Genomic DNA, 17,124 nt, shown 5'->3' on the forward strand with positions numbered 1-17,124 from the left:
GGTCTGGACAATATAGACTGGAGCTAATGTGAGGTCAAGACACTATAGACTAGGCCAACGTGAGGTCTGGACACTATAGACTAGGGGTATCGTGAGGTCTCGACACTATAGACTGGGGGTAACGTGAGCTCTGGACACTATAGACTGAGGATAACACAAAGTCTGGACACTATAGATTGGGGCTAACGTGAGCTCTGGGCACTATAGACTGGGGCTAACGTGAGGTCTGGACACTATAGACTGGGGGTATCTTGAGCTCTGGACACTATAGACTGGGGCTAACGTGATGTCTGGACACTATAGACTGGGGGTATTGTGAGGTCTGGACACTATAGACTGGGGCTAACGTGTTGTCTGGACACTATAGACTGGGGGTATTGTGAGGTCTGGACACTATAGACTGGGGGTATTGTGAGGTCTGGACACTATAGACTGGGGGTATTGTGAGGTCTGGACACTATATACTGGAGCTAACGTGAGGTCAGGACACTATAGACTAGGGGTATCGTGAGGTCTCGACATTATAGACTGGGGGTATTGTGAGGTCTGGACACTATATACTACGGCTAATGTGAGCTCTGGACACTATAGACTGAGGCTAACGTGAGGTCTGGACACTATATACTAGGGCTAATGTGAGCTCTGGACACTATAGACTGAGGCTAACGTGAGGTCTGGACACTATAGATCAGGGGTCCCCAACTCCAGTCCTCAAGGCCCACCAACAGGTCATGTTTTCAAGATTTCCTTTGCATTGCACAGGTGATGCAATTATTGCCTGGGCAAGACTAAGGAAATCCTGAAAACATGACATGTTGGTGGGCCTTGAGGACTGGAGTTGGGGACCCCTGCTATAGATAGGCTAACGAGAGCCCTGGACCCTATATACTAGGGGTATCGTGAGGACTGGACACTATAGACTGGGGGTAACGTGAGCTCTGGACACTATAGACTGAGGCTAACACAAAGTCTGGACACTATAGACTGGGGATAACGTGAGCTCTGGGCACTATAGACTGGGGCTAACGTGAGGTCTGGACACTATAGACTGGGGGTATCTTGAGCTCTGGACACTATAGACTGGGGCTAACGTGAGGTCTGGACACTATAGACTGGGGGTATCTTGAGCTCTGGACACTATAGACTGGGGCTAACGTGATGTCTGGACACTATAGACTGGGGGTATTGTGAGGTCTGGACACTATAGACTAGGGGTATCGTGAGGTCTGGACACTATAGACTGGGGGTAACGTGAGCTCTGGACACTATAGACTGAGGCTAACACAAAGTCTGGACACTATAGACTGGGGATAACGTGAGCTCTGGGCACTATAGACTGGGGCTAACGTGAGGTCTGGACACTATAGACTGGGGTATCTTGAGCTCTGGACACTATAGACTGGGGCTAACGTGATGTCTGGACACTATAGACTGGGGGTATCTTGAGCTCTGGACACTATAGACTGGGGCTAACGTGAGCTCTGGACACTATAGACTGGGGGTATCGTGAGCTCTGGACACTATAGACTGGGGCTAACGTGAGCTCTGGACACTATAGACTGGGGGTAACGTGAGCTCTGGACACTATAAACTGGGGGTATCGTGAGGTCTGGACACTATGGATGGGCTAACGAGAGCCCTGGACCCTAAATACTAGGTTATCGTGAGGTCTGGACACTATAGACTGGGGCTAACGTGAGCTCTGGACACTATAGGCTGGGAGTATCGTGAGGTCTGGACACTATAGACTGAGGATATCGTGAGCTCTGGACACTAAAGACTGGGGCTAACGTGAGCTCTGGACACTATAGACTGGGGTTAACATGAGCTCTGGACACTAGACTGGGGTTAACGTGAGGTCTGGACACTATAGACTGGAGCTAACGTGAGGTCAGGACACTATAGACTGGGGGTCTTGTGAGGTCTGGACAATATAGACTGGGGCTAAAGTGAGGTCTGGACACTATAGACTGGGGGTATTGTGAGGTCTGGACACTATATACTAGGCGTATTGTGAGGTCTGGACACTATAGACTGGGGCTAACGTGAGGTCTGGACACTATAGACTGGAGCTAACGTGAGGTCAGGACACTATAGACTGGGGGTATCGTGAGGTCTCGACACTATAGACTGGGGGTATCTTGAGGTCTGGACATTATATACTAGGGGTATTGTGAGGTCTGCACACTATATACTGGGGTTAACGTGAGGTCTGGACAATATAGACTGGAGCTAATGTGAGGTCAAGACACTATAGACTAGGCCAACGTGAGGTCTGGACACTATAGACTAGGGGTATCGTGAGGTCTCGACACTATAGACTGGGGGTATTGTGAGGTCTGGACACTATATACTAGGGCTAATGTGAGCTCTGGACACTATAGACTGAGGCTAACATGAGGTCTGGACACTATATACTAGGGCTAATGTGAGCTCTGGACACTATAGACTGAGGCTAACATGAGGTCTGGACACTATATACTAGGGCTAATGTGAGCTCTGGACACTATAGACTGAGGCTAACATGAGGTCTGGACACTATAGATGGGCTAACGAGAGCCCTGGACCCTATATACTAGGGGTATCGTGAGCTCTGGACACTATAAACTGGGGCTAACGTGAGCTCTAGACACTATAGACTGGGGGAATCGTGAGCTCTGGACACTATAGACTGGGAGTATCGTGAGCTCTGGACACTATAGACTGGGGCTAACGTGAGCTCTGAACACTATAGACTGGGGGTAACGTGAGGTCTGGACACTATAAACTGGGGGTATCGTGAGGTCTGGACACTATAGACTGGGGCTAACGTGAGGTCTGGACACTATAGATGGGCTAACGAGAGCCCTGGACCCTATATACTAGGTTATCATGAGGTCTGGACACTATAGACTGGGGCTAACATGAGCTCTGGACACTATAGACTGGGGGAATCATGAGCTCTGGACACTATAGACTGGGGCTAACGTGAGCTCTGAACACTATAGACTGGGGGTAACGTGAGGTCTGGACACTATAAACTGGGGGTATCGTGAGGTCTGGACACTATAGACTGGGGCTAACGTGAGGTCTGGACACTATAGATGGGCTAACGAGAGCCCTGGACCCTATATACTAGGTTATCGTGAGGTCTGGACACTATAGACTGGGGCTAACGTGAGCTCTGGACACTATAGACTGGGGCTAACATGAGCTCTGGACACTATAGACTGGAGCTAATGTGAGCTCTGGAGACTATAGACTGAAGCTAACGTGATGTCTGGACACTATAGACTGGGGGAATTGTGAGCTCTGGACACTATAGACTGAGGCTAACGCGAAGTCTGGACACTATAGACTGGGGGTCTTGTGAGGTCTGGACAATATAGACTGGGGCTAAAGTGAGGTCTGGACACTATAGACTGGGGGTATTGTGAGGTCTGGACACTATATACTAGGCGTATTGTGAGGTCTGGACACTATAGACTGGGGCTAACGTGAGGTCTGGACACTATAGACTGGAGCTAACGTGAGGTCAGGACACTATAGACTGGGGGTATCGTGAGGTCTCGACACTATAGACTGGGGGTATCTTGAGGTCTGGACATTATATACTAGGGGTATTGTGAGGTCTGCACACTATATACTGGGGTTAACGTGAGGTCTGGACAATATAGACTGGAGCTAATGTGAGGTCAAGACACTATAGACTAGGCCAACGTGAGGTCTGGACACTATAGACTAGGGGTATCGTGAGGTCTCGACACTATAGACTGGGGGTAACGTGAGCTCTGGACACTATAGACTGAGGATAACACAAAGTCTGGACACTATAGATTGGGGCTAACGTGAGCTCTGGGCACTATAGACTGGGGCTAACGTGAGGTCTGGACACTATAGACTGGGGGTATCTTGAGCTCTGGACACTATAGACTGGGGCTAACGTGATGTCTGGACACTATAGACTGGGGGTATTGTGAGGTCTGGACACTATAGACTGGGGCTAACGTGTTGTCTGGACACTATAGACTGGGGGTATTGTGAGGTCTGGACACTATAGACTGGGGGTATTGTGAGGTCTGGACACTATAGACTGGGGGTATTGTGAGGTCTGGACACTATATACTGGAGCTAACGTGAGGTCAGGACACTATAGACTAGGGGTATCGTGAGGTCTCGACATTATAGACTGGGGGTATTGTGAGGTCTGGACACTATATACTACGGCTAATGTGAGCTCTGGACACTATAGACTGAGGCTAACGTGAGGTCTGGACACTATATACTAGGGCTAATGTGAGCTCTGGACACTATAGACTGAGGCTAACGTGAGGTCTGGACACTATAGATCAGGGGTCCCCAACTCCAGTCCTCAAGGCCCACCAACAGGTCATGTTTTCAAGATTTCCTTTGCATTGCACAGGTGATGCAATTATTGCCTGGGCAAGACTAAGGAAATCCTGAAAACATGACATGTTGGTGGGCCTTGAGGACTGGAGTTGGGGACCCCTGCTATAGATAGGCTAACGAGAGCCCTGGACCCTATATACTAGGGGTATCGTGAGGACTGGACACTATAGACTGGGGGTAACGTGAGCTCTGGACACTATAGACTGAGGCTAACACAAAGTCTGGACACTATAGACTGGGGATAACGTGAGCTCTGGGCACTATAGACTGGGGCTAACGTGAGGTCTGGACACTATAGACTGGGGGTATCTTGAGCTCTGGACACTATAGACTGGGGCTAACGTGAGGTCTGGACACTATAGACTGGGGGTATCTTGAGCTCTGGACACTATAGACTGGGGCTAACGTGATGTCTGGACACTATAGACTGGGGGTATTGTGAGGTCTGGACACTATAGACTAGGGGTATCGTGAGGTCTGGACACTATAGACTGGGGGTAACGTGAGCTCTGGACACTATAGACTGAGGCTAACACAAAGTCTGGACACTATAGACTGGGGATAACGTGAGCTCTGGGCACTATAGACTGGGGCTAACGTGAGGTCTGGACACTATAGACTGGGGTATCTTGAGCTCTGGACACTATAGACTGGGGCTAACGTGATGTCTGGACACTATAGACTGGGGGTATCTTGAGCTCTGGACACTATAGACTGGGGCTAACGTGAGCTCTGGACACTATAGACTGGGGGTATCGTGAGCTCTGGACACTATAGACTGGGGCTAACGTGAGCTCTGGACACTATAGACTGGGGGTAACGTGAGCTCTGGACACTATAAACTGGGGGTATCGTGAGGTCTGGACACTATGGATGGGCTAACGAGAGCCCTGGACCCTAAATACTAGGTTATCGTGAGGTCTGGACACTATAGACTGGGGCTAACGTGAGCTCTGGACACTATAGGCTGGGAGTATCGTGAGGTCTGGACACTATAGACTGAGGATATCGTGAGCTCTGGACACTAAAGACTGGGGCTAACGTGAGCTCTGGACACTATAGACTGGGGTTAACATGAGCTCTGGACACTAGACTGGGGTTAACGTGAGGTCTGGACACTATAGACTGGAGCTAACGTGAGGTCAGGACACTATAGACTGGGGGTCTTGTGAGGTCTGGACAATATAGACTGGGGCTAAAGTGAGGTCTGGACACTATAGACTGGGGGTATTGTGAGGTCTGGACACTATATACTAGGCGTATTGTGAGGTCTGGACACTATAGACTGGGGCTAACGTGAGGTCTGGACACTATAGACTGGAGCTAACGTGAGGTCAGGACACTATAGACTGGGGGTATCGTGAGGTCTCGACACTATAGACTGGGGGTATCTTGAGGTCTGGACATTATATACTAGGGGTATTGTGAGGTCTGCACACTATATACTGGGGTTAACGTGAGGTCTGGACAATATAGACTGGAGCTAATGTGAGGTCAAGACACTATAGACTAGGCCAACGTGAGGTCTGGACACTATAGACTAGGGGTATCGTGAGGTCTCGACACTATAGACTGGGGGTATTGTGAGGTCTGGACACTATATACTAGGGCTAATGTGAGCTCTGGACACTATAGACTGAGGCTAACATGAGGTCTGGACACTATATACTAGGGCTAATGTGAGCTCTGGACACTATAGACTGAGGCTAACATGAGGTCTGGACACTATATACTAGGGCTAATGTGAGCTCTGGACACTATAGACTGAGGCTAACATGAGGTCTGGACACTATAGATGGGCTAACGAGAGCCCTGGACCCTATATACTAGGGGTATCGTGAGCTCTGGACACTATAAACTGGGGCTAACGTGAGCTCTAGACACTATAGACTGGGGGAATCGTGAGCTCTGGACACTATAGACTGGGAGTATCGTGAGCTCTGGACACTATAGACTGGGGCTAACGTGAGCTCTGAACACTATAGACTGGGGGTAACGTGAGGTCTGGACACTATAAACTGGGGGTATCGTGAGGTCTGGACACTATAGACTGGGGCTAACGTGAGGTCTGGACACTATAGATGGGCTAACGAGAGCCCTGGACCCTATATACTAGGTTATCGTGAGGTCTGGACACTATAGACTGGGGCTAACGTGAGCTCTGGACACTATAGACTGGGGGAATCATGAGCTCTGGACACTATAGACTGGGGCTAACGTGAGCTCTGAACACTATAGACTGGGGGTAACGTGAGGTCTGGACACTATAAACTGGGGGTATCGTGAGGTCTGGACACTATAGACTGGGGCTAACGTGAGGTCTGGACACTATAGATGGGCTAACGAGAGCCCTGGACCCTATATACTAGGTTATCGTGAGGTCTGGACACTATAGACTGGGGCTAACGTGAGCTCTGGACACTATAGACTGGGGCTAACATGAGCTCTGGACACTATAGACTGGAGCTAATGTGAGCTCTGGAGACTATAGACTGAGGCTAACGTGATGTCTGGACACTATAGACTGGGGGAATTGTGAGCTCTGGACACTATAGACTGAGGCTAACGCGAAGTCTGGACACTATAGACTGGGGGTAACGTGAGCTCTGGACACTATAGACTGAGGATAACACAAAGTCTGGACACTATAGATTGGGGCTAACGTGAGCTCTGGGCACTATAGACTGGGGCTAACGTGATGTCTGGACATTATAGACTGGGGGTATTGTGAGGTCTGGACACTATAGACTGGGGGTATTGTGAGGTCTGGACACTATAGACTGGGGGTATTGTGAGGTCTGGACACTATATACTGGAGCTAACATGAGGTCAGGACACTATAGACTAGGGGTATCGTGAGGTCTCGACATTATAGACTGGGGGTATTGTGAGGTCTGGACACTATATACTAGGGCTAATGTGAGCTCTGGACACTATAGACTGAGGCTAACGTGAGGTCTGGACACTATATACTAGGGCTAATGTGAGCTCTGGACACTATAGACTGAGGCTAACGTGAGGTCTGGACACTATAGATCAGGGGTCCCCAACTCCAGTCCTCAAGGCCCACCAACAGGTCATGTTTTCAAGATTTCCTTTGCATTGCACAGGTGATGCAATTATTGCCTGGGCAAGACTAAGGAAATCCTGAAAACATGACATGTTGGTGGGCCTTGAGGACTGGAGTTGGGGACCCCTGCTATAGATAGGCTAACGAGAGCCCTGGACCCTATATACTAGGGGTATCGTGAGGTCTGGACACTATAGACTGGGGGTAACGTGAGCTCTGGACACTATAGACTGAGGCTAACACAAAGTCTGGACACTATAGACTGGGGCTAACGTGAGGTCTGGACACTATAGACTGGGGGTATCTTGAGCTCTGGACACTATAGACTGGGGCTAACGTGATGTCTGGACACTATAGACTGGGGGTATTGTGAGGTCTGGACACTATAGACTAGGGGTATCGTGAGGTCTGGACACTATAGACTGGGGGTAACGTGAGCTCTGGACACTATAGACTGAGGCTAACACAAAGTCTGGACACTATAGACTGGGGATAACGTGAGCTCTGGGCACTATAGACTGGGGCTAACGTGAGGTCTGGACACTATAGACTGGGGGTATCTTGAGCTCTGGACACTATAGACTGGGGCTAACGTGATGTCTGGACACTATAGACTGGGGGTATCTTGAGCTCTGGACACTATAGACTGGGGCTAACGTGATGTCTGGACACTATAGACTGGGGCTAACGTGATGTCTGGACACTATAGACTGGGGGTATTGTGAGGTCTGGACACTATAGACTAGGGGTATCGTGAGGTCTCGACATTATAGACTGGGGGTATTGTGAGGTCTGGACACTATATACTGAGGCTAACGTGAGGTCTGGACACTATAGACTGGGGGTAGCGTGAGCTCTGGACACTATAGACTGGGGGAATCGTGCCATCAATGTAACATCTTTGTCTTGGTCAGATTTGTCTGTTCTTATTGATAGGCAGATAATTGGTAACATCCCCATTAATCAGTTGCATCACAAAACAAATTCTGCCATTCAGTCCCGGTAGCTGTAATGTTTCCTCCCTAGGCCGTGCACTACTTTACTCCTTCCACCCTCCATTCCTATAAGTACCGCTCCCCGCGGGCTCTGACGCTCCACAGGTGCAGTTTCCCATCAGTTGCTGGAGCCCTGTCTATAGCTTCTGTCCATGAAGCCGGGCTGAGAAGGGCGGAGCCACAGCAGCAGCCGCTCCTCCCGTCAGCGGCGATGGGGATCATACGTATGCCGGAAGAGGCGGAGCTCTGCGCAGCAGATGCGGAAGGGCTCCAGTCAGTCGCGGCCTGAGAGCGATGTGAGCACTTCCGGCGGCTGGAGGTGTCCGAACCCTGGGCTGAGATGTGAGGAGAGGCCGCTGCCGGGGCAGGTAGTGTAATTATGGCGCCTCATACTTGTAGAAATATAGATAATGCTACAACATAGAGATATTAGGCCGGTGTTAGACCTGTAATAGAATGTAATGTGTGTGTATATATATATGTATATATATATATAATATAAACACAATCACATACCTGTAGTGTCACAATCCTGCATGGCTGTAGGTATTATATACCTGGTCATACATATATGTTACGTGCGTCAGTGTATCTGTCACGTTCTGTCTGATATTGACAGCGGTGGTCGGTCTGTACACCCGTATTGCAGGGTACAGACTTGTAAGGCTACGTTCACATTAGCATTGCGTCGGGGGCAGCTGCGGCGACGCATGCGTCATGCGCCCCTATATCTAACATGGGGGGCGCATGGACATGCGTTGCTCTTGTGTTTTGTGACGCATGCGTCACTATGCCGCAACTGTCGGGGCGCAGAGGATGCTGCATGATGCACTTTTTTCTGCGCCAAAAACCATGAGAAAATGAACGCATGCGTCACAAAATGCTGCGTTGTGCGTGCGTGCACATTTGCATTGTGCATTGCGTCGCCCACGCTGCACCGCACAACGCTAATGTGAACGTAGCCTAACTCAGTTAATGTGCGTCGTCAATATTGCGCTCACTCTGGGGTTTCCATGGCAGCACCAACACATTCAATCTCTTCACATCAAGTTAGAGACGGCCATGATGATGAGCAGAATGATAAAGATTTCAATATAACGCGCATTTTATTCATTTCAGTCCCTGGTGTTTGTATGAAGGAGTCCAGTGTCAATAACTGATAGGTCCACCGACTGGACTCATCCATACAAACACAGGGATTTCAATGAATAAACTACAACTTTTACCAAAAGTTTCCCCGCAGGAATTTTTCATCAATCTGATCACATCTATAATATCCGGCCTGCAGATTGGAGACATGACAGGTCCCCTTTAAATGAATGTGTAAAAGTTTGTAAAGTTCATATGTTTCTATACTGGATTCCCTTGTCTCTAGTGATGCCTCCTGAATAAATGCGAAAAGAACACTCTTCTGGCACATGTCGGGTCTATGGGTACAGTTTATACACCCATGTGTGAATGAGGCCCAGCACATATGGCTACCGCTCTCATGATTATTTTTCCAAGTGGATGAAATGATGTGAGAGAGACTATTGCAGTTGTGGTGCACATTATATTACAGGTTTTTGTAGGTGCTAGGAACAACTTCAAAGTATTAAATCGTATATCTACTTTGACACGCATTCTATTGCTCCATTTGAAATGAAGCCACTGTAAGCAGTCCTATATAAAAATCCATTGTTTTGTGTATACAGATACGGCTCTTATGCTATGTTTCTATGGTTTCAGACTACAAACCAATCCAGTGTGGTTAGTTTCTGCAGTCCCTACTAATCTACTGAATGCATGTTGGCAATAAGCAGAGAAGAGGCAGGAGGGAGTAATACTTGCCTGCAGGAGCAGACTACTTGGGGTGTATTTGTAGTCTGTATCCGTGGAAACAGATAAGACTGCATAGGAGCAATACTACCCTGTGCAAAAACAAAAGTCTCAAGACGTTTCAAACGTGGTATTCCCAACAAATCAAGCTATGCCTTTTCTACAAGATAAGTGCTAATATGCTGATCGCTGGGGGTCCCACCCCCATCTTGAATGGAAAGGTAATTTTAGCAGTAACATGAACAGTGATTTGGGCAGAGGTTGAGCATGTGCGCCATTCAGGATGGGGCTGTGGATCCCAGTGATCAGACTACCAGCAATCAGCAGGTCACCTCTATCCTTTGAAGAGTGTAAAACTTTTTTTTTTTTTTTTTTTGGAAAGGTGGGGGGAGAAACCTTTAATGGGATCAGATATTTGCTTGAATACTAACTGTTTTGTCTTTATTATTATTTTCCACTTCTAGTTTTGCAGAAATTGCACTTGTGCCAGTGGTTTGGGTTGGAAAATGTGAGTGCACGTTGACCTTCAGGAAGTACAAGGCTAATTCATGTTTGCACAGTAGGTCAGTCATTGTCAGTAGTACCGTGGTCACATTGTTATATAGCGACATTGATCATAGCGTTTGTGTCATCTCCCAAAACAGGGACAGCATGCCACCAGAACTGCAGGATGGGGATTTTTACTTTAGTTTAGGAATGAACATTGTGTACAACTGGTTTGTGCACTAGTCATTTTGGAATAGAGACCATTCACAAGTGGGATTGTCAGGGGAATCTACAGTAAAGGCCCCTTCACATTAAGCGACGCTGCAGCGATACCGACAACGATCCGGATCGCTGCAGCGTCGCTGTTTGGTCGCTGGAGAGCTGTCACACAGACAGCTCTCCAGCGACCAACGATGCCGGTAACCAGGGTAAACATCGGGTAACTAAGCGCAGGGCCGCGCTTAGTAACCCGATGTTTACCCTGGTTACCATCCTAAAAGTAAAAAAAAACAAACACTACATACTTACCTACAGCCGTCTGTCCTCCAGCGCTGTGCTCTGCACTCCTCCTGCACTGTGCTCTGCACTCCTCCTGCACTGGCTGTGAGCGTCGGTCAGCCGGAAAGCAGAGCGGTGACGTCACCGCTCTGCTTTCCGGCCGCTGTGCTCACACAGACAGTACAGGAGGAGTGCAGAGCACAGCGCTGGAGGACAGACAGCGGTAGGTAAGTATGTGGTGTTTGTTTTTTTTTACTTTTAGGATGGTAACCAGGGTAAACATCGGGTTACTAAGCGCGGCCCTGCGCTTAGTTACCCGATGTTTACCCTGGTTACCAGTGAAGACATCGCTGGATCGGTGTCACACACGCCGATCCAGCGATGTCAGGAGGAGTCCAGCGACGAAATAAAGTTCTGGACTTTATTCAGCGACCAACGATCTCCCAGCAGGGGCCTGATCGTTGGTCGCTGTCACACATAACGATTTCATTAACGATATCGTTGCTACGTCACAAAAAGCAACGATATCGTTAACAATATCGTTATGTGTGAAGGTACCTTAAGTCACTATTAACTCATTAGGTTAAGTCGGGTCAACCTAAGACTTTCCGTTCTTGGCTCTTCCAGTACATCTGTCCTAATAGCTCCAATGCATGTGTAATATCTCCTATGTATGAACAAATCCAAAACATCCAATATCTAGACCTAATTTCTAGTTCCCAATGTGAATTGGGTGCATCGCTTGGATATCTCTTCTCACGGCCAGAGACAATAAATTGACTGGTATTTGCGTAAGCTCATTAACAGTTCTCATGAATGGTGGCAAGATCATTTATCATCTATTTAGTGCAAAGGAGCATAAATTATGTCTGTGAGATATCCCCATTGTACTAGTTAAGGGTGTTCACTTGTTCTGTGTTACTTTCCTTGCAGAACTTCAAAGCACTTGTGATGAAATGGAGCCTGGAATGAACTCTTTCCGCGTCGAGTTTCCTGATTTCTCAAATACCATCCTTCAGAAGCTGAATCAGCAGCGCCAGTTGGGTCAGTTATGTGACATTTCCATTGTGGTACAAGGCCACCTCTTCCGTGCCCACAAAGCCGTCTTAGCAGCTAGCTCCCCATACTTCTGCGACCAGGTTTTGCTTAAGAACAGCAGGAGAGTGGTACTTCCTGACGTCATGAATCCGCGGGTGTTTGAGAACATCCTCTTGTCCTCATACACTGGAAGGCTAGCTTTACCCCCTCAGGAGATTGTGAGTTATCTGACAGCAGCAAGTTTCCTTCAGATGTGGCATGTCGTAGACAAGTGCACAGAGCTCCTGGAAGGTAACCCAACGCTTCTGTGTCAGAAGTCCAATCTCAGTAATGACCACCAGTCCCCCAGCAGCAGCAACTACAATGGTCTCAACGAAAACTTTGATCTTGGTTCGTGTGCCCAGCCGGAATTCAGGAAGGGTGAAGACATACGGGATGGTGAAAATGAAGAAGAGAGTCCAAAGGATGATGAGCTGTCTTCTCAACTCACTGAACACGAGTATCTGCCCAGTAACTCCTCCACAGAACATGATCAGCTGAGTACAGAGATGACCAGCCAAGATGGCGAAGAAGGTGCCAGCGACAGTGCCGACTATCACTACTCTCGTCCTCTGTACATCAAGCCAAGCATCATGTCTCACAAACGATGGGTCCAGATAAAGCCTGAAAGGTTTGAGCAGGAATGTGAAGGTGTTGAGGTGCACCCACCCTTTGAGGAACATGTCTCTGAGTCTGTCAACTTAGCCCATGTGGATCCTCCAATCCAGACTTCAGGTGTTGTAGACAACTTTGACTTCTGTAATAAGAAGAGCGCAGAGCCGGAAGGACATAGTAGTGGCGGCGGCAGCAACAACAACAACCGTTATGACGACCATGTTGATTTTTATGGGGCTTCTATGGAAGAGTTTTCAGGAGAACGTGAGGATCATCTTGAGGGACATGTCACTGAAAATACCTCAGGAGGTTTTGGGGAAGGCTTAGATGTTTCTACAGGTATTAAAGAAGAATCATCATCCTCTGGCTTCACTGCAGTAGTCTATAAACTGTATCCTTGCCAATGTGGTAAAAGCTTTACACACAAGAGCCAACGGGATAGACACATGAGCATGCACCTCGGACTGCGACCTTATGGATGTGGGGTTTGCGGTAAGAAGTTCAAAATGAAGCATCACTTGGTAGGCCACATGAAGATACACACCGGGATAAAGCCTTATGAGTGTAATATATGTGGCAAGCGGTTTATGTGGCGGGACAGCTTTCACCGACACGTAACTTCTTGTACCAAGTCCTACCATGCTTCGAAAGGAGAACAGCCCCAGGCCGAAAGTTGAATACGCCCGTGTATTTTTTTTTTTTTTTTTTTTAATACTCCTGTACATTTAAAAGCATCTCTCCATACGCACATGGCTCGGCAAACACTATAAAAATATGTACAAGCAATAAGCAAATTAGAATCTGCAATAGTAATTTCAATTTGGTGCCTGCTATTGGAACAAGATTTCACATCCAAAACTGATGGCATATTGCTAGAAGAAAAATTATAAGACTATGTGACATATTCTAAAAGAAGAATGTCACATATTCTATCAAATACATTTTCAGAACACTTCTATGTTGCAAAACAAAAAACATTAAGGGTATGTTTCCACGTTCAGGAAACGCTGCGTTGAGCCGCAGCGTCAAAAACGCAGCTTCCAGATGTTACAGCATAGTGGAGGGGATTTAATGAAATCCCGTCTCCACTATGCAGTAAAAAACGCATGAGGCATACCAGCAAAAACGCACATGCGGCGCGTCTTTTCAGAACGCAGCATGTCGTTACAATGAGCAAAACACGCAAGAACACCGCAGGTGACCTGCCAGTGACCTCAGGTGCAGATTTGATCAGGATTTTACCTGCATAAAATCCTGACCAAATCCTGAAGCAATCCTGAACGTGGACACATACCCTAAAGGGGTTGTTCCATGCAGACAACAACTTTTTTTTAAAAGAAGCCATTCCTGACATCAGCTGAACTAGGGACAAGACACCTAGCTATGCAGTATTACTGCTGGAAAAATGTAGTATTACACTCTAGTGAAATACATATACAAAGTTATAGTCAACCAGACTCAATGCCCCTACTGTACTAAGGTATATGGGAAAGTGGCCACACAGTTACCCCGATTATGTTATCAAGATTGTGGTGTCACATTTGTAAATGGTGCAAATGCGCATGAAGGGCCCTATTTATTTTAGTCGGCTTTTTATTGTCTTGCTCTTTTTTTTCTTTTTTGCATCCTATTCATCTTTCCAATTGTGCCTTTTTTTAAAAGTCATGTTTTTATGTGTCACTATGGGTAGAGTTTAGGGTTTTCATATGTTTTTGCCTAATTCATCATTTGCGACTTTTCAAAAAAAAAAAAAATTGCAAATGTTCTCTAGAATACAACCCCTCACCCCACCCCTTGTCTTCCCTTTTGGGGTATGATTAGTAACACTTTAGCGGAGCATGCACCTTTTTTGCTCTAAAGTCTCAAAACAGGTTAAAGATAGAGATAAAAAAACATTTTTTTTATTTCAGCACCGTTTAAATGAATTTGATGGGGAAAAAAAACAACAACAACTCGTGAACGAATACCATAAGACAGAATATGAAAAGTGATTTGAAAACTTGCAATGATGAATCGGGCCCGAACTGTTACATTTATTTATTTTTAATATGCTGGATTACAGAAAAATCCAAAACAAATGAAAAATATTTATTCAGACTTTTTTTTTTTTCCTGAATATTGAATTAGTGGTATTGTTTTAAGATTCCACACTTTTGCATTATATTGTCAGTACAAAAAAATTCTGCTTTTATGTGACTTAAAGAGACAAAGAAAAAAAAGCTTTAGTTTTTTGGGTAATCTTTTGCCAAGTCACAATAGCAAGTACCAAATTCAGAGCCAGAACATCCTCTCGTATACCTGGTTCGACCATTTGTTCAATCCTGTCTGAGATGGTGAAGAACATAAACTATACTTGACCACAGTGACGTGTATCACTTTCTACTTTACTGGGAATAATTCCCACTTTCTAACACAGAACCCGTGAAACTGTGATTTTTAGGTTTTTATTATCATTTTTATTTATAAGAGAACTGGTTGCACCTTTTAATTTGTGGGCACTGTAATCTACAATGCACCATATAAAACTTTTTTTTCTTTAATCGCAATAGTCGGAAGACGTGTACGTAATATTACTGGATCCAGATCACGGTCGGACTCTAGTCCTTTTTTTTTTCTTAATTCTTTCACAAGGAAGTTCATTTTAGCACTTTCCAAATATATTACAACATTGTGTGACCGTGTAAAATGAAAGCATTGGGAAACAGCAAAAAAAAAAAACTCCAGCTTTTGTCTGGGGGACAAAAATTTTCCAGTTATGTAATTCCCAATGATCAACTGGTGGTTTGCTCCTGCACATACTGGTTCCAGTTAGTGGTTGTCACGACCTGCCTAGGAGCATGTGTAAGAAATGACTCACTGCACATATTCGTGCAATGCCGCTTCCTGGGCAGGTCATGGCAGCTGCTGAATTAATGGAGGCCTGCTAGAAGACACCCATTTAACTGACGGGGGTCACTAAGGTGAGAATTTAGGGAAAGGGCTGTTTGGGTGAGAAAAAGTAGGGTTAGGTTGGACATTGTAAGTTTTGGGGTGTAACAGCCCTTTTTTTAACACTTTTTGAAGACCCAGAGTTGGTATTTGCCAATCATCATACCAGTTAGTAGGCGAGTCTTGCTTGTTCCCACTCTATGGTGTATACCCCTTGTATTCCTACAGGCCCTAATGTTATAGGACCATCCTTTTCTAAACTGGTTTGGTGCTGTCCCAGTCTAAGTAACCCCCCATCACCGATTATAGCTGTTTAGTAGTCCACAAATTTGGTATCGTGCAATGGTCTCCTTAGTGGTCCCTATGGATGAGTGATCTGCAATCTGACAATTGTACATTAGTTCTTATGTGACAGATAACGTCTTATCTTCTCCTACGTTTCTGGACGAAAGCTGATATCGATAGCACTTACTTGATTATGATAGTTGATTAAGTGTGTTTGAGACATTGTCAAACTTAAGAATTGTTTCCAGTTTTTTTTTTTTTGCTGTTGGAGCAGGTCTTGAAGATAAAAAGAAAAATAATGTAGCGTAACTCTGTTTTAACTGGTGCCATGATCGTGTAGTCACGTGTGGTGTATGCTAGCGCACTGTAAAGAGGGGTGTCACTTTTAAAAATGATTTTGCAGCTATTATCTAGATATAAAGTATACTTTATGTACCTCTTTACTTCTATGTGTACTCCAATCACATCTAAAGCTGCATCCTGAATTCTGCTGATTTCTATCACTTGTAATTCACCCATAGTGTCTTGTCAGACACCACACATTACTTGAAATGACTGCTTAGATCTTGATTTAACTGTAGCTCTCAGAAGGACATGCGTCATCATTTGTGAGCTAGGAGATTGCAGAATTAGAAATGCAGCGTTGGATTTAACTGGAAGATAAATGGTGTAGTGCAAGATCACTATAGCTACATACTAAATATCCGATTATAATCTAGTCTAGACTTGATTGTAGACGTTTAGATTCCCAGTGCAATTTTGTTTTCTTTCAGAAGTATAGTTACAGCTAATCTGTCAGGATTGTATATAAGGGCAGCACAGGATTGGAGATGAGCGAATATTTCAATATTTGGTTCGGATTACAAACGCCATATTTGCTGAACATAGCCAAACGCCATTGGAGTCATTGGGAGTACAGATGAGCGAATATGTTCAGAAACGATAGTCAAACATAAAATTGGT

At 46.1% G+C, this 17,124-nt stretch overlaps 1 protein-coding gene across 2 annotated transcripts; it reads left to right on the plus strand.

The window, feature by feature from the left end:
* The first annotated feature begins 8,741 nt into the window (after positions 1–8,741).
* Positions 8,742–15,654, plus strand: ZBTB43 (zinc finger and BTB domain containing 43). Of its 2 annotated transcripts, none has more exons than XM_069747981.1 (2): positions 8,742–8,822; positions 12,190–15,654. In XM_069747981.1, exon 2 carries the CDS (start codon positions 12,213–12,215, stop codon positions 13,623–13,625), a length of 1,413 nt encoding a protein of 470 aa, XP_069604082.1. In that variant the 5' UTR covers positions 8,742–8,822; positions 12,190–12,212; the 3' UTR covers positions 13,626–15,654. The 2 variants fall into 2 exon arrangements, with proteins under 2 accessions (XP_069604082.1, XP_069604083.1); XM_069747982.1 differs by lacking the exon at positions 8,742–8,822 and adding an exon at positions 10,700–10,835 and having other exon boundaries at positions 12,190–14,923.
* The last annotated feature ends 1,470 nt before the right edge of the window (positions 15,655–17,124 follow it).

The sequence above is a fragment of the Ranitomeya imitator genome, chromosome 2, assembly GCF_032444005.1.
Source record: "Ranitomeya imitator isolate aRanImi1 chromosome 2, aRanImi1.pri, whole genome shotgun sequence".
NCBI lineage: Eukaryota > Metazoa > Chordata > Amphibia > Anura > Dendrobatidae > Ranitomeya > Ranitomeya imitator.